Source organism: Haliotis cracherodii, unplaced genomic scaffold, assembly GCF_022045235.1.
Source record: "Haliotis cracherodii isolate W230 unplaced genomic scaffold, xgHalCrac1.p SCAF_2, whole genome shotgun sequence".
NCBI classification, from domain to species: Eukaryota; Metazoa; Mollusca; class Gastropoda; order Lepetellida; family Haliotidae; genus Haliotis; species Haliotis cracherodii.
Window position 1 is genome coordinate 47,830,125 of NW_027266275.1, and position 24,220 is coordinate 47,854,344.

The 24,220-nt window shown below is 38.9% G+C and overlaps 1 protein-coding gene across 1 annotated transcript in view; it reads left to right on the plus strand.

Moving 5' to 3' along the window:
• Positions 1-24,220, plus strand: part of LOC139468155 (RNA polymerase I-specific transcription initiation factor RRN3-like) — a 346,794-nt gene that overhangs the window by 26,483 nt on the left and 296,091 nt on the right. Inside the window, exon 3 of the mRNA XM_071249934.1 lies at positions 17,292-17,370. Within this exon, the coding sequence (XP_071106035.1) occupies positions 17,320-17,370 (51 nt within the window). The 5' untranslated portion in view covers positions 17,292-17,319. The remainder of the gene's footprint in view (positions 1-17,291; positions 17,371-24,220) is intronic.

Consider the following 24,220-nt stretch of genomic DNA (forward strand, 5'->3'; position numbering starts at 1 on the left):
GAGATCAGGGCGTTAACCTCTAACATGGCTTTACACAGCAATTGTACTATTAAGACAATCATGGAAGGATGTTTTTGGAGGTCCGACAAAGTTTTCTCCAGTCATTATCTTCACAATGTGAGTCTCGGGGACGTCAAAGGTGTACAAAGTTTTGGGCTGTTGGTTTTGGCCCAACAGGTTATCATCCAAGGCACATAATGAACTAGTCCTATACAGAGCCATTTCAATTTCCGGTGCAGTCACTCAGATTTCGCTAGTGGAATAATATTAGACAATTGATTGTCTGCAAGGCTCTATGTTGTAGTAGTAGGTACAGATTTAACTGATGAGCTAGTTGTCTTTATTACTGAGATGTATAGGGAGCTACTCTTTTAATTCCTATGTTCAATTGTTTTCACATCGAAATAACCTGACTGTAATGGCGTTTTTCTGACCTTTTCCGCTTCATGGTTTATCGACCAACTGGTGTCGTACCTTCAGGGTTTGAATTATTGAGGTTTCTGTATTTTGAGCGTTTCCCACCTCCAAACCATCCGATACAGATGCATTAAGGAGTAATGCAGGATAAGTAAAACATTTGATAAAATCTAAATATTTTTTACATTTGTATACTTATCCTGCATTACGATGTTTAGGCCCAACCGTCGCAGACTTTGGCTTCAGAAACCTCAAAAGTATGGTATGTCTTCCTTAAGCATGGGTGACAGGCAGTGATGTGAAGAGGTGACCTAAGGTCACAGAGGTCACAGAACAGTGGCGATGGTCGTGAAAAGTGGGACTATGAACAGTTTATTAATTCTTCATCCAGGACCATTGCTGTTATGCTGCCCCGTTTTTTTTGTCCCAAGCCTTTTTTCCTCTTATTTTCCGCTGTATATGCTTGTACTGTACTATGTATCTTGTACATATAGAACAACCATTGGAAGGTTGTGTTTCCAGAATGTACCCAGTGGAGGGTTAAGTAATGGTCTTCAACATCGAAGTCGCATGATGGCGGGGCTGTTTCAACGGTTTCCCGTTACTTTATTCCGCTCTGCCTTGTGTATTTGTTTTGTCGGGTACTGATTCAAAGATCTTCTTCTGGATATCGTTGATCATTTCTTTTCTTGTCTTGGCATGCTTCAATGTCTCGGTTGTGATTTATCATGTTCTGAATAAAGGGGATAGTTTAGCAAGGTAGAACAAGAGACGATTACTATAATTTACACAGATTTATTTACATAAACATCACATATATAAGTAGCTAACAAATATTTACAATAAAGGCGACCAAACAATAGACCTACCAGGAACCGAGGATGTTCCTAGGAAGCTAAGAGCAAGTCTGTAGAAACTGTTGTTGTTGTTGTTGCTTAAAGTTGTTAAGAGGTCACCTTCTGCCTCAGCAATTTCAGCTGAACTTTCCCTCTTTTGGACTCATGTGTATGAGTAGGGTACACATATGTGTTACGAATTTTAGTACTCATAGAATTTCTGGTTTTGTATTGATATGATTTATATTTTCGTATATTGATATGATTTCATTTTTATCTTTAGCTGCTCTGTTTATATGCGTTCAAGTAGCTGTCCATCTCTCAGAAATAGAGTTAGTTTGGCCTGCAATTCTTGTTTTAACCGAGTCCGGGCTAGGGCAGAGTCTTGACATTCCAGTAACAAGTGAGCAATGGATTCAGCCTGATTGCAAGATGAACAAACCTTGTCATAGTTCTTTTTGTGACCGAGTCTGAGGTGTGAGATGGCTATCTCAACTTTCCTTTCATTTGAGTATGAGTATGGCTTTTGGTTGATCTTGGGTTGAATTTTGTAGTACCATCTGCGGATCTTACTTGTGTCTCGCTGGGCTATGGAGGCTTTGATTTTGCTTTCTATATCTAGTTTACTAAAGGGAATAGGCTGTATCTCCACTTTGTCTGGAGGTAGGTTCACCATTGAGTCTGCTTTTTCATTCCCATGAATATCTATGTGAGAGGGGATTCAACACAGCTCCACCTGTTGCCCTTGGTCCGATAGTTTTGTATAGTAGTATAGGTAATGGAGCCAATCATTAGTTCAGATGAGCCTAAATGGTAATGAAAATATTCTTTATTATTTTTATCAATAAAGCGATATTCAACATTTTTATTAAGTTCTTCGTTCATTTTACTAGGAGACCAGACTATATAACTACACTCTTCTTGGAAATTGATAAAAAACAATTGATAACCGTATTTGGTTGGTTTGACATCACTGATATAATAAAAATCTTGTGGTAATTCTCTCCATTTAATAGCTTTTTCGGTTGTTGGGTTGTAATTCTCCATTATTATATATTTATGTAAGCATTTGTCTAAATGTGATCTAACGATAGTAAGCAATCTATTTTTAATCTCCAACCAGTTCTTTGGTTTTGGCACGGAATAATTGACGCGCTTGTTGCCTCCCCTGTTCTATGAACTTTTTTTTCTCGTCTTCGCTAATACTACTGGTCTTACGAGAATTGGATCGAATCTCCTGCTTCATTGCATTGTATTTGGTGAGTTCCGACAGCACTAAACGAAACTCATCCTCGGATATCTTACAATCGACCATTGCTGTCGAAATATGATCCTCAATGCTGTTCAACTTTGCTTCGGCGAGTATCCGAATCTTATCGTGTTTTAAAGCTTTCTTTTACGAGAAATGAATTTTATCGTTATTCCTGCCAGTCCCGAGACTCCAGCCGCTATTTCCATGCCGAGCACGATAGGCGCGGCGATTATAGTTGATAATAAACTAACACCTGCTACACCGAGTCCCATGCCAGCTGCTACAAGCACAGTGTCAACTCCGTCCAGAGCATTCACGGCTCTGCAATACTTTTTATACAATCCAAGTCTCAACTCCCTATCCTTCTCTATTCGATGTTTTATGTTGCTTATTTGATGTAATCGAAATCCATCAACAGTATCCATCTTTTCAAATGCCTCATCGAGCGCCGGATATAAACTCATAGTGTATATTACGATCATACAATAGTCTTTAATTGGTCTTGCTTAAATGTTTTGAGAGTATACATCAACCTTATGAAATGTATATTATACGGCAAGAATATCTTAGTAAGAGAAATACTACCACTTTTAATAATTTGGACCCCCTCGAGGGTTGCAACGGGTGATGCTCCGATATGAATAATACTGCAACGTCGACGCTCGTGTTTCTTGAGCCATTTAACCGATAGACCTGGTTATATTTCGAAGGCATCTTCCAGTGCATCTCCGAACAAGACTTCAATAATAAGCGTAGAAATATTAGGTATTGCACTCAAGAAACTTTATTATCATCAAATTCAGTAACCAAATTTAAACTAACATTTTTTAAGGCCGGATGACCTGGGTCTTCTGGTAGGGGAGAGACTAACACACTTTTTCGTTTTGACGGGATGTAAGCCGCGAGTACGATGCAACTATTTATTATCTTAGTTAAATTATGTCCCTTACCCATCATCACATAAGGTGGGGTAATGACGATATTCAGTAGCCACTCGATGTTTGCTTCGACCATAGTCCATTTATTCTCGCCGTTGAGAATAATATTGTACGAAGTGTTTTTAATGAGTCTACTAACGTCCACACATCGTTTAAATCTTCTAGATAACCCGTGACTGTAACTTCGTTCCGCTTGTATACATTATCGTGTAAGTGTAAAGCGTATAACTTACCATTGGTATCGGGTTTATCAAATCCTTCTGTGTCTTCGTGATCGGAAAGCGCAATTGTATTACATTGTCTGAGCGTTCCAGGGCCTGATGCATCAACCATTATTTATAATATGGAGTGTTACACTTAAGTATCCTATATGTACAGGTTGGTGTTTTACATCTAATACAGAAATTTGAGGTCTGAAATAATACCCCGCTTTAATTTTTTATATTGTAATGATGAGAAAGATTCCGTTCTACCCCTATTGTATTTTTCATTTTTCACTGGAATAGATCTGAGCAGGGTTGAAGGACTTTCTAGTTGAATATTATCCGTCGTGCTCATTTGATCAAGATGGATGCACAACTCTTTATAGGGAACTAAATCGGGCAACATATATACATTCACTGTTTTGTTGGGTGGTAATAACACTGACTGTCCAGTTCCATGTGTAATTGCTAAGTTCTCATCAATAACTACACCTTTTTCTCCAGTGTATATTTTCACTGTCCCATTCGACTCATTTTGTGTGATACTAATTCCATTAGGCTTAAAAATTTCATCATTGAGTGAGCATACACTGTAATACCCATCAGGTATAATGAGTTCTTTATCAATACCACTGTTTTCACCTAATATAGACATCACATTATTTCTTTTCACAGCATTTATATTGGTCCACCTCGGGTAATACGTTACATCAAACAGAGCGACTTCGAGTTGTCCATCCGAGTTATCGATAGTATGAAGCAGTTCAATAGACTGACCATTTGTTATTCCTGGGAGTGTAACATACATATTAAATATACAATGATACTATATCATAACTTAAATATGAAATCGAGATACATTACTAATCAATCGATTATAGTAACTGCCTCTGGTGCTGAGTTTATCGTTAAATTCGATGATATCTTTGAAAAGTACAGAGTCACGGCAACTAGAGATAAAATGGTGCACGATTGGTTTCACAATCCGATGCAATTTTGGCAGAATCAGTTAAACTTTGCCATATGGTGTGCCACAACGGAATGTGGCGTATCTCTTGAATCCCCAGGATTTGAACTGAATAAGTCTGTTGTATCATTTCACGTATACTATCAGATTAGACATATACTTAAAGAAATTAATGCTCCATTACCGCAGGATGGAGCGTGGAATTCCACAAATAATCCGTATAATTGGTGGGCATTCAAACGTATTTGTCAGGAATTTAATATTTCTATGAGTAAAGATTGGCGTATTAAAGGAGCAAACCATGGTCTAGGTGTTCCTTACACAGAGGAAATAACCGTCAAAGAAGAAAGCGATGATTTAGTTAAAGAAGTTAATAAAAAGGGTCCATTTAATGCGTTTATGTTGTTGCATACCAGCAAACTTTACTCAAGAATGTTTGATTATTTTTAAAAAAAACCATCATTGGTATCATGGCTGGGAACTTTCGAGTAACGATTGGAGAGGGGATATTATGAGTTTTAAGAGTGGTTTAATTCATATCATTACAAAACTTGTACAAATGAACGATACCGCAAACGCTTGGAATGAATTTCTTAATGATAAAACGGAAAATAATTTTACTAACCCAGGATTTGTAAGAGTTAATGAATCGAAAAGAACTTATGTATGGGCAATTCTCGGTGCACAATCGCAAACACGAACGTCCATTATCGGTTCTGGGACGGCGCTCGATGCGCAAAAACAGTTTGTCACAAACGTGGAGGACGCCATTAATTCACCAGTTGACATACCATCGTCTATAAAACGTTTTCAAGATGTATTACAGTACGCTCAATCCAAAGTGGACTACGTTTATGCGCCAGGACTATACATGTCTCTGAGTAATATGGAACTTAAGATCGGTCAAGTGATCGGTTATAATAATAAAATTGTTATCGCTACTTATCAACAAAAACCAGGTATAAATTCAGATATTAACGTCGAATTAATAACGCAAACAATCACAGGCGAAACGGGAATAGTCAAGCCACAGTCACCACATGTTTCACAAACATCTACTGACGCACAAGTGCCACCGCATATTGCGGCTAAAAATCAACAACATATCGATGAAAAAACAGCACTTGTATTAGGCGGAGTCGCGGCTTGTTTACTCATGATTTGGTTAGCGAACTGATTTGGATAAATAGTTCTTAGCGGATACGTACAACAGCTCTGCAATTGCTATGATCAGTGCCCACAAGTTTTGACTAAGCCAAGTGGTGGTCTTAGCTAATAAATTCAATAGCCAGGAAACAACACTCCCTATTATACCGGGAAGTGAGGCCGCGGCTTTCTCAGCGAGCTTTCCCAGTGCTGAACCTAATGCTTTTAAATGCTTTTTTATCCACTCTTTTATATAATCCGACGTAGGCGGTGATCCGCCACCACCTGTACCCCCTGTACCAATGGTTAACGCGAGAGTCAAAGTCGATATAATAAATCCCAACACGGTTAAAATACTGGCAATTGTTATTCCCTGTTCTCTGAACAATGTTTTAATTTTATCGGCCAGTGTAGTGTCATCGTTGAGGACTAGATCTCGTCGGTAGTAGTCCACAAAATTTAATTCATTACGAACGGCTGTTTAAAATTAGCGGTAATGAGGTTTTGAGTATCGACGATAGCGATGTATACTATTGTTACATGGATCTCTGGAGAATGGATAAAGAGCGGGAAAACTTACACTACCAAGGTATGTGTAATCGGAACACATTGAGACTGCGCGTAGATGCTTCTAGTGGTGATGGTACCGTAGTAAAAGATCAGGCCGTTGCCGACGCATTAGGTAACCGATTCTATATTCCCCTAGACTTTGAATTACTAGATTCCCACATGCCTTTTTATCAAGCATCCCTAGGCGATAGGTTAGAATATGAACTCACTTTTAATGACTACGGTAGAGTAATCAAAACTGGTGGTGAAGATGCTAGCTATTCCATTGACAATATCTCGCTGGAGTACGATATGATAACAGATCCCGAATTAGCCAGACAAATTCGTAACCAGTATACAGGAAGTTAAGCCATTTTGAACGATCGCGATCACGAGGGACAAAAAAAATATGATGTGGAATATCAATCTAAACGTCCCCACGAGGTCGTTGAAGGGTATTTTAATGTTGTTCGAGGACCCCTCCAATGAGTTTAAAAGAAATACCGAGAAGTTCTACAATCCCAAGATTACAAAAGTAGATTTGACTATCAAGGGCGTCCCCAATCAACTATATAGCCAAGGAATGCTAGCGTATCACCAGTGGGATGAAATTAAAACACTTCCTTCTATAAAACGAAGCCCGGAAGTTAACGCGGTCGTGAAAGATCTGTCTCTCGGGAGTGTATCGATGGGTGAATACCTCACCACGAAGTACGCGCTATGGCTCGACATGCGAACAACGGACGATGACCAACTACACGGTAGTGGGAGGAGAATAGAAAATGCTAGCGAGGGTGTCACTATACAGATAACAAAGCTCCAGGAAATGGCTGGTAAATTAAACATATATTTGTATGTGATTATGGATGTGCAACTTAATATACAAAATGGACGATTCATGCAAGGAATCTATTAATAATCTTTTACCTGAAGATCCGCACTGCGCTATCTTATGCGGGCAAACGGGTTGTGGAAAAACAGCTTTTATTCTAGATATTTTACAAAGTCATTATCGGGACGTTTTCGATCATATTATTATTCTGTGCCAGACTATAAGCGTTAATAAAACATACCTAATGAGAGATTGGGTAATGAATGACGACGGGGTACACAGAGTCGATCCGGGCGATCGTTTACAAGACTGTTTATGAGTATGTCACGAAAAATACAAAGGAGAATCAACTCTTTTCGTAATAGACGACTGCAGCGCGAGTAAAGACTGTTAGAGAACTCAAAGCTCAAGCGAAAAAAAGTGGGCTGAGAGGTTATTCTCGAATGAGAAGAGCTGAATTGATCGCTTTACTAGATAATAATGATGTTGAACATAATGATATTGATAATGATGTTGAGAATAAACAAAAAGAATTAATATTTGTACCCACATCCACCGGCGTTGGTAAATATCTAAGAGGTTGGAAGATGGATATTAATTCCAACATGGATGTTAACAATGTAAAGCCCATCATATTGAGTAAAATTAACGAGGAGTTAGATGATTTACATAGTATAAAATACCAGCTGACGATTAAAATGTTATTGAGTAAAAGTAGCGCAGACGATAGCACCGAATATACCGAACCATATTTCCGTAGCAATCAAGAAGTTATAACCGAATCCGATACTATAAAAGCATCATTAGATATATCAATTCAGAGGATACAGGAAACTTTAGAATGCTGGACTAATAGAGGTTCTGGTTGGGGTGTGGATAAAATCGATAGTTTATATTTAGATATAGCAAATTATATGCCCTTCAAAGATGGATCTTATATAGATTTACCCCCGTTTTATAAGAAGAAAAAAGCCATAATTAATGTAAAAAATAAATCCGATGACTGTTTAAGAATGATGATAAGATCTTCATTGTTCCCCGTAGACTCTAAAATTGCAAATAGACCTTCTAGCTATCCTCAAAACGATGGACTCAACTTCGATGGTATAGACAAACCTACACCAATATCACAAATTGATAAGGTGGAAAAGCAAAATAATTTAGCTATAAATGTTTTCGGACATTCTAAAGGAATTGTTGTACACAGGATAAGCTCTGCTCCGGAACATATCCCCAAAATCAATTTATTTCTGATCGAAAAAGATGGTAAATATCATTATACGTGGATAAAGAGTTTAAACAGGCTATTATACGATCAAACAAAACATAAGGAAAAGAAATATTTCTGCGAAAGATGCCTACATGGGTACAGCAGACAGGATCTATTAGAAGCGCATAAAGAAGACTGCAGAGGTGTTGGACAGGATTGATATGCCTAAAGAGGGAAAAAATATATTAAAATTTGATGCCAGTACCGTACGTAATTTATGCTGACTTCGAAGCGCTTATCAAACCCATAGAAAATACCAACCGTAGCAATCAAGATAATAAAGATAGTTTTACGTACAAAACTCAAGAACATATTCCTTGTGGGTTTGGATATATAGTTTTAAGGTATGATGGGAAAACAAACCAGCCCATGATTTACAGAGGTCCCGATGCAGCAGGAAAGTTCCTAGAATATTTCCAAAATGAAGAGAGAATAATCAGGGAAAAATTATCGTGTAAGAAACCCAAGTGTATGACGAGGGATAATTGGAGGGCCTATAAGAAGTCAACCAGTTGTCAATGTTTGTAACTAACCCCTGAATGGGGATTCCGTAAGAGATCATTGCCACGTCACGGGTAATTATCGGGGATCCACTCATAACGAGTGTAACTTGAAACTAAAAATGGATTCTCAAACAATACCCATCCCCGTTGTGTTTCATAACCTTAGGGGTTACGATTCACATCTCATTATGCAAGCTATATCAAAGACCGACGGCGGTTTAACGTGCATTCCTAACAATATGGAAAAAAACGTATCGGTCTCGTTGACTAAACCTATACATTATAGGGACAAGGATGGAAAATCTAGAATAAAGCAAAGTAATGGGCTTGGATTCATAGACTCCGTACAGTTTCTGTTATCTTCCCTGGACAATTTAGCTAATGCGAACAATCCCGATGACTTTGCGATAACAAATCAATATACCTATAAGATAACTCGTCATTTGTTGCTGAGAAAAGGTGTATATCCTTACGAATATATGGATGATTGGTCTAGATTCGAAGAAACTGAATTACCACCCCTTGAATCATTCTATAATAACTTAACAGAATCTAAAATAACAGATGCCGATTATGAACACGCTCTGACGGTCTGGGATAAATTAGGTTGTAAGAATTTAGGCGATTATCACGATCTGTACTTAAAAACCGATGTACTGTTACTTGCCGATATATTCGAGATATTTAGAAAGACCCGGCATGGTACTATTCCAGTGCCGGATTATCGTGGGATGCATTGTTGAAGAACACCGGCGTAGAACTAAAACTACTCACAGATTACGATATTCACTTGTTTATTGAGAAAGGATTAAGAGGTGGTATATCGATGGCGGCGAAAAGGTATTCTAAGGCTAATAATTAATTAGTGGAAGGATACGATCCGAGTAAACCCGATATGCACATATCATATCTCGACGCTAACAATTTGTACGGATGGGCTATGAGTCAACCTTTCGGGTGGTTTTGAGTGGGTTGATGATGTTGATGTGAATAATAATGATGCGAATAAAGGGTACATACTAGAAGTTGACTTGGAATATCCAAGTTCGTTACATAAAGATCATAACAGTTATCCCCTAGCTCCCGAAAGATTAATGGTTAATAAAGATTGGATGTCGGAATATCAACGCTCCTTGATGGGTAATAGTAGGTTAGCTAACGTAGAAAAATTCATACCAAATTTGATGGATAAGACAAAATATATAGTTCACTGCAGAAATCTCCAGTTGTATCTATCGTTAGGTATGAAACTTAAGAAAATACACAGAGTTCTAAACTTTGATCAAAGCCCTTGGATGGAGCCCTACATAAGGTTGAACACAGATCTAAGAAAGATAGCTACCAGCGATTTCAAAAAGAATCTATATAAGCTCATGAAAAACTCAGTATTTGGTAAAACTATGGAGAATCTAAGGAAGCGTGTTGATGTTAAATTAGTCAGATCTAATGAGGAAGAAAGACTCAGGAAACTTATAGCCAGTCCGGCTTTTAACAGAAGCAAGATATTCGATAACGACTTAGCCGCGTCGCATATGCAGAAAAGTAATATAAAATTCAACAGACCGGTGTACGTCGGTATGAGTATTCTCGACTTGTCAAAACACTTAATGTATGACTTTTATTACAACGAACTTAAGAGGCAATACGGCGATAGATGCGAGGTGTTATATACCGACACAGATTCTTTGTTGATGGAAATACAAACCGAGGATGTGTATAAAGATATGGCAGAAAAAATAGATATGTACGACACGAGCGATTACCCAAAAGATAATCCACTGCACAGCGTAGTAAATAAAAAGGTGTTAGGTAAGATGAAGGATGAATGTGCTGGGACTCCTATAGCGGAGTATGTAGGATTAAGACCTAAGATGTATTCTATAAAAAAGTCTGATAATGGAGAGATAAGAAAAGCTGAGGGCGTTAAGAAGTATGTGGTAAAAAGCATATCAAACACGAACAGTATAAAGAATCATTATTCAATGGTAGAACGTTCAAACACGAGATGAACTCTTTAAGAAGTTACAATCATAGGATGTATGGTTTAAGAATGAACAAGACATCATTATCCCCCTTAGATACAAAGAGATGGATTGATAAGGATGGTGTAGCTACCTATGCTTATGGTTATGGTGGTAAAACTGTACCGTTGGGAACTATGAACAACTCTTCTCTTACAAATGCCCTACCTGGTCCATCTTGAAGATAATAAAGAATAGGCTCTCCTTCTTTCATAACCAATCGACTAATGTTATATGTCTTAAGGGACCAAATCGGATCTGTTGCGCGACGTAGGCCTCCTTCGAGTTCACCGGGCTGGTATAAATATCTTACCCTTACTCTATCCGGAAGTTTTTGTTCTTTGCCTCTCCTCGGTGCTGAAGATTCGGAAGTCACGGATTTCATTTTAATCGCATCGGATGGTTTCTTCCCGATTAATCTCGTTACTTCATTATTCAGCGCTGATACAACAGCTGATAATCATGTCACCGATTCGGTTGATCTTAATCGCTCGGATTTCATTTTGATCCCATACTGATAGCCAAACAAACATTTCGGTAATGTCCTGTTAAATCTTTCGATGATAGTTTGACTACGGTGGGCCTCTCTTTCACCACGCCTGATTTCGACATCGTGCTTTGTTAACAGTTTAGTTACCGATCCCATAAACTCGCGACCGGGATCTACTTGAAATAGCTTAGGCCATTTTAGTGGTCCGCGTTCATATATGCGGCTCAGTGCATTAGCTACTTCTGTTGAATCTTTCGAGGTTAATGGTTCAGCTTCTTTGTATCGACTAGCCACATCCACTACTGTTAAAGCGTATTTATACGTTTTGCGTTTTACCTTATCGTGAGGAAGAAACAATAGGTCAGCCTGATGAACTTCATTTGTTGTAAAAATATTAAACTTCTTCCTCGGTATATAACGCGGTGCCGGTAAGTATATTTGCCACTCGCTTGTTTCTTTAACCAATCCTTGGCCACATCTTTAGATACCTTAGCCGCGGTGGCTAATTTTTTTATTGCTCCTACACCTTTCCAATATCCTTGTGGGCTATAGTAAATATTTATTCATTATTAATTAATATTGATGTTTCTTTCAATACGACTTATGACTATCGTTGAATCGCATCAGCGTTTTTACTTTAAAAATTCCCTCTGTAGTGGTGGTATAGGTATATAAATCCGGCTCCAGTGGAGTTGCGGCAGAACCCCTATTACCTATAAAAATTTATATCATAGAAGCATTGATTGACTCCAGGTGGTGGTGAGCTAGAGTCAATTTAACTTAATCTTATGACTATCGTTGAATCGCATCATCATTTTTGCATAAAAAATTCCCCCTGTAGTGGTGGTATAGGTATATAAATCCGGCTCCAGTGGAGTTGCGGCAGAACCCCCATTACCTATACTACTTGTATATTCATATAGAATATTATTGACTATGTTTGGCCCGGAGTTTCTGCAGCTGATAGCTTGAAGTGCACTTAGCAAGTCTTGGTTTTGGAGCTGTGGATATGGATCCCGTAACCAGCACTGTTGTATATAGGATTCTTGGATCCATCAGTGTATATATGGGCCCAGCTGTCCCAGGTAGTTTGAATTTTAGTGATAGCTACTGATCATAGTAGGGCAGGGTTCTCTTTTTTAGTGACTTCTGATGTTAAAGCAGTGTCAACTTTTAGAGTTTTTAAAGTCCAGGGAGGGTGTAACCCTTTGCAGTGACTTTCTGGTGGCTGAATGTCATCACAATTGTGACTTCCTATAAGTTCTTATACTAATATACCAGAAGACTTTAGTGAGGGATTTTTCCGAGCTAGGGCTTCATCTCGGTTGTTTTTGTCTTGCTGTATCTTTTTCACCAAAGAGTTTGATGTCGTCTCCAGAATGGTAATATTGCCCGCTCTCTTCTTAGTTTCAATGTGAGTTCTTCTATTTCTCCTTGCATTGCTTCTAATGAAGTGCCTGTTGCTGCACCTGTGGCCAGTATTAGGGCTTTGTATTGTATTCTGTCCAGGCGTCTCAAGACAGTATTTGATGCTGAGTGAAAGGCTTCACAGTCATAGTCTATTTTTGATTAGATAAGTGATTTGTAGTGATTTATTGTACCATTGATCTACTCTGTCCAGGGCTGACTGGATTTTTTTTCGGATTTGTGAAATATCTCTGTTTATATAATGATGCCTTGTGGTATGCCATTGTCCAGGGACAAAGGATCAGATTGATTGTTCCCTATTTTAACTGATAGCGACCTGTCTTGCAGGAAGCTGTCTATGAAGTTTGCTATGTTCCCTTCTACTTCATTTTGTGCTAGTTTTGTGAGGAGTCCGTTGTGCCATACTGTGTCCAAGGCTTTGCTGAAATCCAAAAATACTGTGGCTAGGTATTGCCTGTTTAATTGAGCTTTTTTAAGGTCTGCTGTGACTCTTTTTAGAATCATCTGTGAGCTGTCACTTCTATGACACTTAGTTAGTTAGTTAATTGGGAAATTAAGTGCGCTTTCAGACATCAAGCATATTTCGCACACAGGTTTGCACTATATTATTGGGGAAAAAAAAGTTTACCTAAAGAGAACCTAAAAAAATGTGAAGTAAACTTTTAACAGGACTTCAAAAAATAAAGAGACTAAGATTGTGTGGGTTTGGGGTGGTTGGGGAGAGGTTTTTAAATAAATAATATTAGATAATAGGTGGAAAGATTGGGCTTGGATGGGGTAGGGGTCAGGGGTTAGAAGGTACGGTTTGGCAGGCTACTTGGTAACTACTGGATTTTCTTGGAGGTGGTCGAGACCATGGAAACACGTGGAGATGGGTTGAGCAGCTGCGTTGGCGATGAAATTGGAGGTGAAGTCAGTCTTTTCCATCTGGCAGTTGTCGAGGAAGTCGTTTAGAGTTCTTCATACAAGTTTAGCTTGTTTTCAAACCTTTGGTCTCTCATGTACTGAAACATGACCATGGTATAGGCGGCCGCTTGGCTCCATGTTGGTGCATGGGTTGGGCAGTTTCCTGCAGGATCCTGTTAGATAGCTGTATCAAGTCTTCATATGCCTCCCATTCCTTGATTTTGCCTATGCTGAACTCCTTGACTGGTGTGGTTTGAGGCTTTGGCCGAGGGGATGTCTCTCCTTTTCCTCTTCTTCTTCCAGTGGCCTGTTCCCTCAGGTTAGCGGAAGGGCTCCTCCCTTCTGGATTTGAGAGAAGCGAGTTCCTTGGCTACCACTTGGGGCTGGGGGCTGGGCGGGAGGGCTTCCTCTATCTCTTTGGTGGAGACATATGGAGGCTTACCATACTCTGGATGGATGGAGATTGTCGACGTTTTCTCGTGGCATGACAAGCGCTTGGTGGGTCACATCAGGTTCAGTGTCCAAGCCCTGTTGTGGTGAGGTGACACTTGTTGTCACTTTAAGTCTTTAAGAGGTCGCCTTCTGCCTTAGTAATTTCAACTGCCCTGTCCCTCTTTTGGACTCGTGTGTGAGTAGGATACACATATCTATTGTGAGGTTTGGTATTCATAAAAAAATTTTTTTTTGTGTTGATATGATTTCTATTTTCGTATATTGATATAATTTCATTTTTATCTTTGGCTGCTCTGTTTATATACATATATATGTTGACACTTGTGGCAAGTGATATTAGGACTACTCATCTCTGCCCAAGAGTTGACAGTAAGAGGCAGACTGCAACTTTGTTCCTAAAACAGTTCCTAGATCTTCCATATATCAGACTTCGACTACCACCTGATCTTTTGAAATACCTTCATTGGTGGACAATCAAGTCAAATGTCTGTGGAGGAACCTTTTTGAAATGCCAGATTACAATCAGCATCTATTAGTAGACACCTCCCTACAAGGATAGAGCGCTCACTTCAACTCAGAAGTAACTTCAGGGCTATGGTCAGTGTTATTTACCTTTATGGCCCTTTCCACTGTTGGCCCTGGTTAGTCCTTCTCTCACTCAACACACCACTGACAGTTCATGTCAAATCCCAGCCATTCATAAACACGCTGCTTCCTAACCAATTTTCCCATCTCCCCCTCAGCTTCCGCTAACGCATGCGCACACGTAGTCAAGTTCAGAGGTCACTTCCAGTACACTCGAATGTAAATATACCACACAGTGTGGTTAGGACTCACATGTTATCAGTCAGCAGAAAAGAAGCTCTTCCAAATCAACCACCTAGACTTCGAGGCAGTCATCCAAGCTGTAAAACATTGGGCACCATACCTAAAAGACATATCTTATGATAAGAACAGACAATTTAACAGTCGCCTTCCACGTAAATCTCCCGGGTACAACAAGGTCAGCAACCCTTTGCAGATTAACATTTAAACTGTACAAACTCACAGGCAGTCTCAACTTAAGAATAAAGGCAAGACACATCCCAGGAGTGTCAAATGCAGGTCAGCCAAACCATCACCAACAAAATGGATGCTTCATCCGGAAGCATTCCAACTGGCGATAAGAGACCATGCAATCCAAGAACCTACTACTACTACTTGGTTCCCAGAGCTCGTCGCATTAGCAGGGTATCTAATCCTTAAGCTCCCAAACTGGCCAAATCTTCTGCATTCTCACACACAGCAAGTTCATCCCAGATTAGATCTCTACTAACTTCATGTATGGAACATATTACATTCAACCTTGTCGAGAGAGGATATTCAACCACAGCAACCAAGGCTTCCATGAGAAGCCTCTAAATGGTAGAGTTGTTACCTGTTTGCGAGATCAAAGGGATTTTCAGCAGCTGAGGCCACTTCACAACAAGTAGCAGAGTTATTACACCACCTGCAAAGCACAAGAAGCCTTAAAAGTTCAACACTAGGCACCTATTTAGCTATCAGCTCCGTTTCAACCGTGGGTAACAGAATCAAATCACAATGTTTATTGAGATCGTATAGACTGGAAGATCAACAAAAGAAATTCAAAGCCCCAGCCTGGTATCTGAACATACTGCTCAAGCATCTTAACAGCAATGCTTATGAACCTTGACAACAATTAAACATCAAACAACTGACTCAGAAGACCTTATATCTTCTTGCTTTAGCCACGGCAGCCAGGATGTCATAGATACATGCAATTGATTTCATCTTAACAAGATTTGACAGCTACAATATTGCATCGGCTCATCTTGGCTTGAGATGGGATTTCTTCGCCAAGAATCAATTGCCTGGACAACCAGACAGGCAGTTTCATCTCATCCATTCTGGGATCAGAGGAATTCAAAGATTTATCATTATACCCAGTGTGAGCCTCACCCATATAGTTGCAAAGGACAAGTTCCAAAAGATGAAGATTAAAAAACTGTTTATTACTTTATCAAGGAATGCATTAGCAGACATCTTCCGAACAACCATATCCTTCTGGATGAGAGCCTCAAGGCAGCAGGGCTGGATAGATCTACCATCAACATCCAACCCACACGAAGTCAGAGTTATAGCATCTACCCCAGCACTTCTTCATGGCAACTGCTCCCTCCCGACGATTATGGAAGATTGTTTCTGGAGATCAGACACTGTTTTCACCAATCACTATCTCAGAGATTTTTCCACATAAGATGTTGCTGGAATTAACCAATTTTGACCTTTAGTAATCACACAACTATCTTACAGTGCCAACCAGAAAACATATTTCTACACTTTCCCATGATCACATAGAATTGTTGATGTCAGGTTTCTGTCCCATAACTACTGACTGAGAGTCCCCTGTTTTACTTCGTAATTCAGAACATGAGTGGCAAAGATTGTGTGAAGTTTATGACCTTCTCTAACACTATAATCGTTTTAAAAGTAAGATGGAAAATCTTTTTTCAATGCACTCTTTATTAAATCCACAGAATCAGTTTTTCACTCCTTATTTTCACCAATAAGTAGGTGTTACACCACTAGATGTAAGAAGATCAGGATGTTTTCATGTTCCCATGTGGTTATTCAACAGATAGTGGTCTTAATCAAGCACATAGGTGGAACCCAACACCTTCTGTTGGATTCAAGCAATTATTGTGAGTCAGGATAAGGTAAATATGTATCTTTTAGAGTGAAAGTATCCTTTTTCTTATCCTGACTCGTACGCTAAAGCTCCCACCCAAGCCGTTCCCGCTTTGTTTCTGTTCTCCGAGAACACAGCACAGGAAGTTTCCACTATCATTCCGAAATGAGATGAGATAAGCGGATATGAGTTTTGATAAGTATCAATGATATTTTACACTAAAAAATACAATTTATTTCTGACTTTGTATATATCTTCTAAGGTAAGCTTCAGGTTTTCTCTTTTCAGCTGTGTAACAGTTATGTGACGAGGTCTTTATTTATTAGTACAGATCAGTTGATCATCTACAATAAACATACTGCGAAATTTGATTGCAGTCTTTCTGTTGCAGACTTCAATATTTCACAAACTTACATGAAATGACTCCTGAAGTGCATAATGTGAATTTAGTCCTGCATCACTGGACACAGGTATGTATAGTTTTACTCACATGAACTGAATTTCAAATACTCTTATATCATACCAGAGTTGCTTCCTAGCCTCTCTATTTTGACATAAACTAAAAAACAAAACCCAAGCCATCATGGGCACAAGTCAAATATAGTTTTAAAATGGCTGTGTCAAAAGACTGACTATGGTAACCAAACAGTTTCTTTATTTATTACCCACGTGGTGAAGATACAGGTGGTAAGATACTAAATCCGTACGTCACACGTGTGTCGTACAAGGTTGACCTTGTTTTATTCGTTTTGATTGGATAACCGTGACCTCTGTCACACCGGGACTACTTTTTTCATTCATAAAAAATCGCGAGACGTCATTCATTTTGCGATTACAAGGCAGAACTGAAGAAATTCATGAGAACGAGAGATATTTACAAACACTTTATTAAACCAAACAAGATAGTCACACGCATCAAATTCGGTTTGCATTCAATATAAATTATGCATAGAGCTCCTACAGACGTATAATCGAGCTAGATCTATAAATCGATTTACAATGTACAACTGCCGATCGAGCGCGTCCCTTGAGCCTGACGCACCCGACCATTTTCGCAACTTTCAATTTGATTTAACGTAAAAGGATAAGCGTGGTGAAATGAAGTCTGTTTAAACTATCTGGACAGATATCTAGACTTACTTGGGATGATCCGGTTGTGCCATCGGTGTCCCCTTTGAAGCGTATTTTGTGGCGCTGTTTCGGTAGGTGTTGTTTGATGGCGCTAATGTGACATTTCAAATTTTCTTATTGGTGTCCTGCGTACTTACAACATGGCGCTTGAATTACCATAAGTTGAAGACTTTCTTCCAAAAGGATCTTGAGCGTCGGTGCTGGTTTGTTTGCAAACAGAACAGCAGGCGCATGTTGTTAATGCGTATGCATAAACATGTCAACAATGCCCATATTTGGTCATATATCAATATTCATGCGCAACCAGATTTTGCAACCGGTTTCAGTTTGGTCTGTCAACGAACGAAAGTTGTTATGTATTTACACTTAAATATATATTTAATGGGTAATAAATAAAATACCACACTCATTCTCGTTAGAAAGAAAGTCCACTCGTTTCGTAAAAATGGTATCTAACGAGAATGAGTGTAGTATTCTCTATTTATCTCCTTCCTATCTGGTATTTTGTTAAATAAAACTATGAGCCAAAATAATTTCTTTCTTAAAAAATACATTGGAACAATGTAATTTTTGTGGCAGACAATTTCTTTTTTCTTACAACAGTATGAAGCATAATTATTATTTTTTTTAAATTTCAGGGACAACTTATTTTTTTCAATAAAATCCCTGGTCACCCCCTTTAAATATCAAATAGTCGGCCCCTTATCTTCAATATCCATAGCACAGAGTGGTAACACCTCCCACAAATACAAGTGGAAGTAGGTCACCCATTCAAAGTTCGCTGCCCTTAACCCTCTGGATGCTGAGGGTTTTTTTTCTGACGCACAATTTCCTAAGATCAGAAAAGTGAAGGTTTTGCGCTAAATTTCCTATTTGATGGTTTAAATTTAACTGCAAATATTAAACCCGTTTAAAAAACAACAACTACCAAGTGTTTTCCGAGAATGTATTTGCTGTTGAAAAACAGTAAATTTCTCCGCTTTTATCGTACACCAATAAAAGTACTGTGCGACGATTTTTTTTATTTAGAAGCTTTACGGAAACTGAGAGCGAACTAAATACTGCCTAATATCTGAACGACATAACTACATATCAAATGGAGCTATATGCGTATGTATACTGGTATAATGACATACATTCAATGCAAAAAATAGCATGCCGTAAATGACGAAAACTGATTTTTCTCTATGACGTCAAAGGGCGACAGAGAGGTTACACACGTACAAAGAAAAGGGGGCATAACTCTGCTGTGCTTAGCACTAGTTTATTGTAACTCAGGTCACTTGGTGAGAATTAGCTGTGGGTAAGGACAATATATGTTTGTGGTGTTTTGTTCACGAGGAACCAAACTATTCCAGCGCAAATATCGATATTGAAACTGTATACGTTTAGTAATAAAAACCCTCCCTAAGAATTGAGGAAATCGTATTTCATAAAAAAGAGGTAATAGAGAAATGGATGGCCCTATATAACCTATAACTTAGTCCTTAGATTCCAACATTCTCCTGATTGTGTAAGTGTAACTTGACTAATGTTGCATCAATATTAATGGAGCACTACCCTTATCATCAAATGAAATACCAAAAAAATAACACCATTCCTTTTCACGTCATGGCTGGTTTTATGTCTTTGATAACGTAGGAGAAAGAAGACACTGGTATTTTGATTAATATATATCTCCCCTATTTTTCGTTCATGGTATGGAAAATCTTGATGTGTAAAACAGAATTTGACGCTTTTTCAACAAAACATAATATGACTGCTTTCACCAAGTAAATAATGTCTTGAATATATAAACAAATAGATAGTTTATCGTGTATCTTAATTGTGCAAGACACGCACCTGACAGAATTCCTTGGTATAGAATTATCAGAATAATCGTATACGGTTGAACCACCGGGGTACCTGGCATTGGTTTTATTTTTGTACATTTTACAATTCCTGGAGAAATAAAGTAAACAGTTTAATATCCTGTGATCCCAATATTGTAAAAAGAATGAACCCATTGATTATATAATTCAAAACGAGAGGAATAAATCGGAAATTGTTTGTGACTAACGAGCACCTGGCGAATCGTTAGATATCACTGTTCTGTGTATCAAACGACATAAAAAACACTTCCAAGACCAAGACAATTCTTTCAGAAATGTGTGCATATATTTTACCGAAAAATATTATCCATTTTGTTTAAGTAATATATTCAGTTTTAGTTATAAAATAAAATGAAACGGCTATTCATGGACATTGGTTATATGAACTTATGATATTAACTATTACACATCCCAAGAAATACGTACATGCTGCAGTTACATTTACGCTTCATCTTGTAACACTTGTCCAAAGGAAAGAAATGTCGTATTCGGCACTAAAAACCTATCAATTGTTATGTAAACAATGTTTAAACAAACAGGGGCCCGTTTCACAAAGCGATCGTAGCGCTACGACTACCATGGCTCCTATACTTTAACATAGACTTACAACCGTCTTAGCGCTACAATCTCTTTGTGAAACGAGCCCCAGGAGATTATCAAAGGTTTGTTCATACATGTTGTGGCCTATATTTACGTATGATATCATTTTGAACATTGACAAATATCCAAAGTGAAATTAATTGTGTGGAAAAATGTATAAAAGAATTGCAAAATCTGCATCATAACAGAAACTGTAAACAGCATGATACAATGATCGTGTGCACTCTCATTCAAGGACCTTCACCTCAAAGAAATTACCAAATATGTACAACAATGTTGACATATGACATCACTACCTGTGTTCGACTACATGTATTACAAAATGGCGTGATCAATGTCAACAGTACGCGGGGTTTTATGTGGGGACTTTCGTTGATTCAGGGATCGTATATACATAAATGTGACATGTAAGTAATCAGAAACATTATGACAATCTGTGTACTGTTATTTGTTGTTATAAGTTTCATTGAAACAAACGGAAATAGTCAGAAATTCCGATAAATACTGTTGTCGTTGTGCGTGATTATGCGTCAGTCATGGCGTCACACAGGACGGTAACTTTGACAATTTCTGTTGAAAATATCAAATCATTGCATGTCTCTACCTATGTGTCCCTGTGGCATCCAGGGAGTTAATCTTACTCTTGCATTGAATTGCCATGTTGTTCGGATGTGGCATCATTGAGCCCTGAAATAGCCATCATAACTTTGTGGTGTGCATTGTTACTGTTAAGGGGGACAACAGTCTTTTTGTCCTGTTCCTACAGTCTGATGCATATTATTAACTAACTTTACATCTTATTTTTCTGTAATTTGTTCTTATTTGTACGTTATAAAGTGGTCATGCTTATTTACTGGTAGCTTTGTCCAGTTTTGTACGGTCAATCGTTTAGTTCTCTACTTTTGTTGCATTCTTTTGTGGGTGTTTAAATTTTACATGTTTGGTATTTTACCTTAAAACAGAATTCCTTGCCGTGTGGCAGTTTGTTGTTTGTGGTACCATGTTGTCTTTGTTCTCTGTTACCGTTCACGAATAGCAGACTTTGAGCTGCCATTTTGAATCAAGAATTTCTCCTACAGTCCTTTAAATTTCAAGCGCTCTTTACAAAACCCCAAGGGATGCTGCTTCCATCCTCTCTTCCCTTGGACTTGAATTTTTCCAAAATCGGTATTGGTTCTCTCTCTTTCCACCATGTGTTGTTGTTATTAGTCTTATGGCTGCAGTTCTCCACCTCACCTTGTCGCCCTTGTCCAAGGCTTTGTCAGTTTTTTCAGCTCTGTTCAACCACTATCAAGACTCATTTCCAAGTTCAAGGAGTTGATATTAGCTCTTAACAACACTGTTTCTCTTCAGATTCATACCATGTACGTCATATTCAGTCACAGTCATAAGAGGCTAGAGCACATGGAATATTCAGCGTGTGTTTCAACCTTCCTCATGTAGTCAGTCAACTTTTAGCATTTTTTTTGCTAGTTTGTCTCCATATCACCTATCATCCAACACATTTATCAAGGCAAACTGCATGCTTGAAGAGGTAAGGGTTGCTGGCAATCACTGGGGTCGCTTTGGTTACTGAGATTATGTTCCTGCCAGTCTCCCAGTACCTTCAATTTAAAATATGGCAGTGATGGGGCCATGTTCCTGTGTGACTGGCACCTGCTACTACCAGCCAACCCCCCAAGTACACTGAGGGGATCAGCTTCGATTCTTACTTTGTTAACTGCTTTTCATCTCAACTAAGCTGGCAATCCTGCTTCTTGATGTCAATCTTTCCATCATCTCATGGAACAGCTGTGTTTTAAGATGGAGGAGGGAAAGTCTCAGCAGTTCCTGTAGTTCATAAGGGGCAGTTTCACACAGCCTTGAATCTCCTCTTGTTTCCTGAAGACAGGTTGTTATTGATTCAGCCGCTGGCATCTTTTCTTTGGCCATATCTGGAGACATGTTGGTGAAGGACATTACCAGATTTTATTGACTCGCCTCTTGAGATTTTGTTTTCAAACCTTGCATAGAATGTGATTAGATTGGACTCTATGTCCTCATTGTCAGTGTTGGAACACTGAGTAGACTGTCTTCAATAACATCCTTTTGTGCCCCCTCATTACCCTTTTCTGGATGCCAAGGGTTAGGAACACTTCTAGCTGACAGTGGTGGTTGAGTTGGTGTGCAACCTCAAGGCTTGACACAGCAACTGCCTGAAATTCCTTCCCATCATTCACGCCATTTAAAGGTAGCATACTACATTACCAAGATGGAGCCTATGCATTCCTGACTTTTCCTGGAGGTAACATGCCAGTTCCAGTGTTTCCTATCTCTCAGTGTTAAAACTTTGTTCACTCAACTCTAAGATCATCTTCCCAAGGCAAGGAAGTTAACTGACTTTAAAAGTCCAGTTTCCACCCTTGCCGAACTACAGGTAGGCTGAAATTCCTGGGCTCGATCGTTGCGACACCAGTGGCTATTACCAATTATGTCCCTTCTAAGCCTCTCCTATGGACCAATCAGATTCCAACTCTCGTATCACTTGAGTTTGCTTCACACAAAATGGTGGCGCCCGGTCAGGACGATCTGATCGATAATCAAGATCTATATTGTGATAAAACGGGTCTTCCATCGCGAAATGCATCAAATCATGTGAGCACCTTGATTAAAAACATGAAAGGATTTTGAAAATATCTGCTGACAACGAATTGGCGATGCACATGCTTTGCAAATCCTGCAATCGATTGAAATCTGCACGACAGTTTACGAACCGAATTTTGATTTCGGTGCTCGATTTTGATTGGACTATGCATAGACTCGTTAGTCCAGCCAAAATGTAAATCCATAATACCAGCCTAGTTCGGCAAGGGTGGAAACTGGACTTTTACAGTCAGTTAACTCTTTTGCCTCGGGAAGATGCTCTAAGATCAGTCCGTGTATCTCTTCCACACAGAAAGGAAGTCCCAGTTTTCTAAAAATAAGCTCGACTGAACCTGTTTCGTACTATGCTGGCCGCATAAAACTCTAGGTAAAAGAGTGAACCACGTGTACTGCAAGCTCCTGCCCATCGTGTGATACCTTCGTTTTGTAACATCACGGTAGTATAGAGAGCTCCGCAGTATGGGCTGTTGCTGTGAGGAACTTATGTGTACTGCGGTAATAATGGCAGGCAAGCAAGGGAGTGACATTGTCTTCATTCTTCCGGGGCAAAAACAGTACTCTCAGGGTCGGAGGGTCTCAATTGCCTTTTAAGTGTAAGAAAATTGACTCAGAGACTGACAAAGAGGGTGACAAAGATATGGGCACTAATGATTGTAGTCAGCAACCTCAAAAACGTAAACTTGATTCATTGTCTGAGACAGGGGCCAGATACGTCAACTGTCAGTTGTCAAAAGGCCAGCCAAACTAGAATTTGGAAATTTAATTCTGAATGGTTACAGGAATTCAAATGGTTACTATATGAAGAGGAATATGGTAGAATTATGATGTACTGCAAGATATGTGAGGCAGCTTGTAAACAAAATAGTTTTACAAAAAGGTTGCATTAATATGAGCAGCATTGAAAGAGCATCGCAATAGCTTGGCACATCACCATGCTGTTACCACGATGTATCAAAGAACTTCCGTGAATGCAGCAATGGAAAGAACTGATGAAAAATTGACTGTGATGATGAGAACTGTACTGTTCATGGCACAAGATGGATGTACCAGTTTAAGTGGTGGGGTATACCGTATA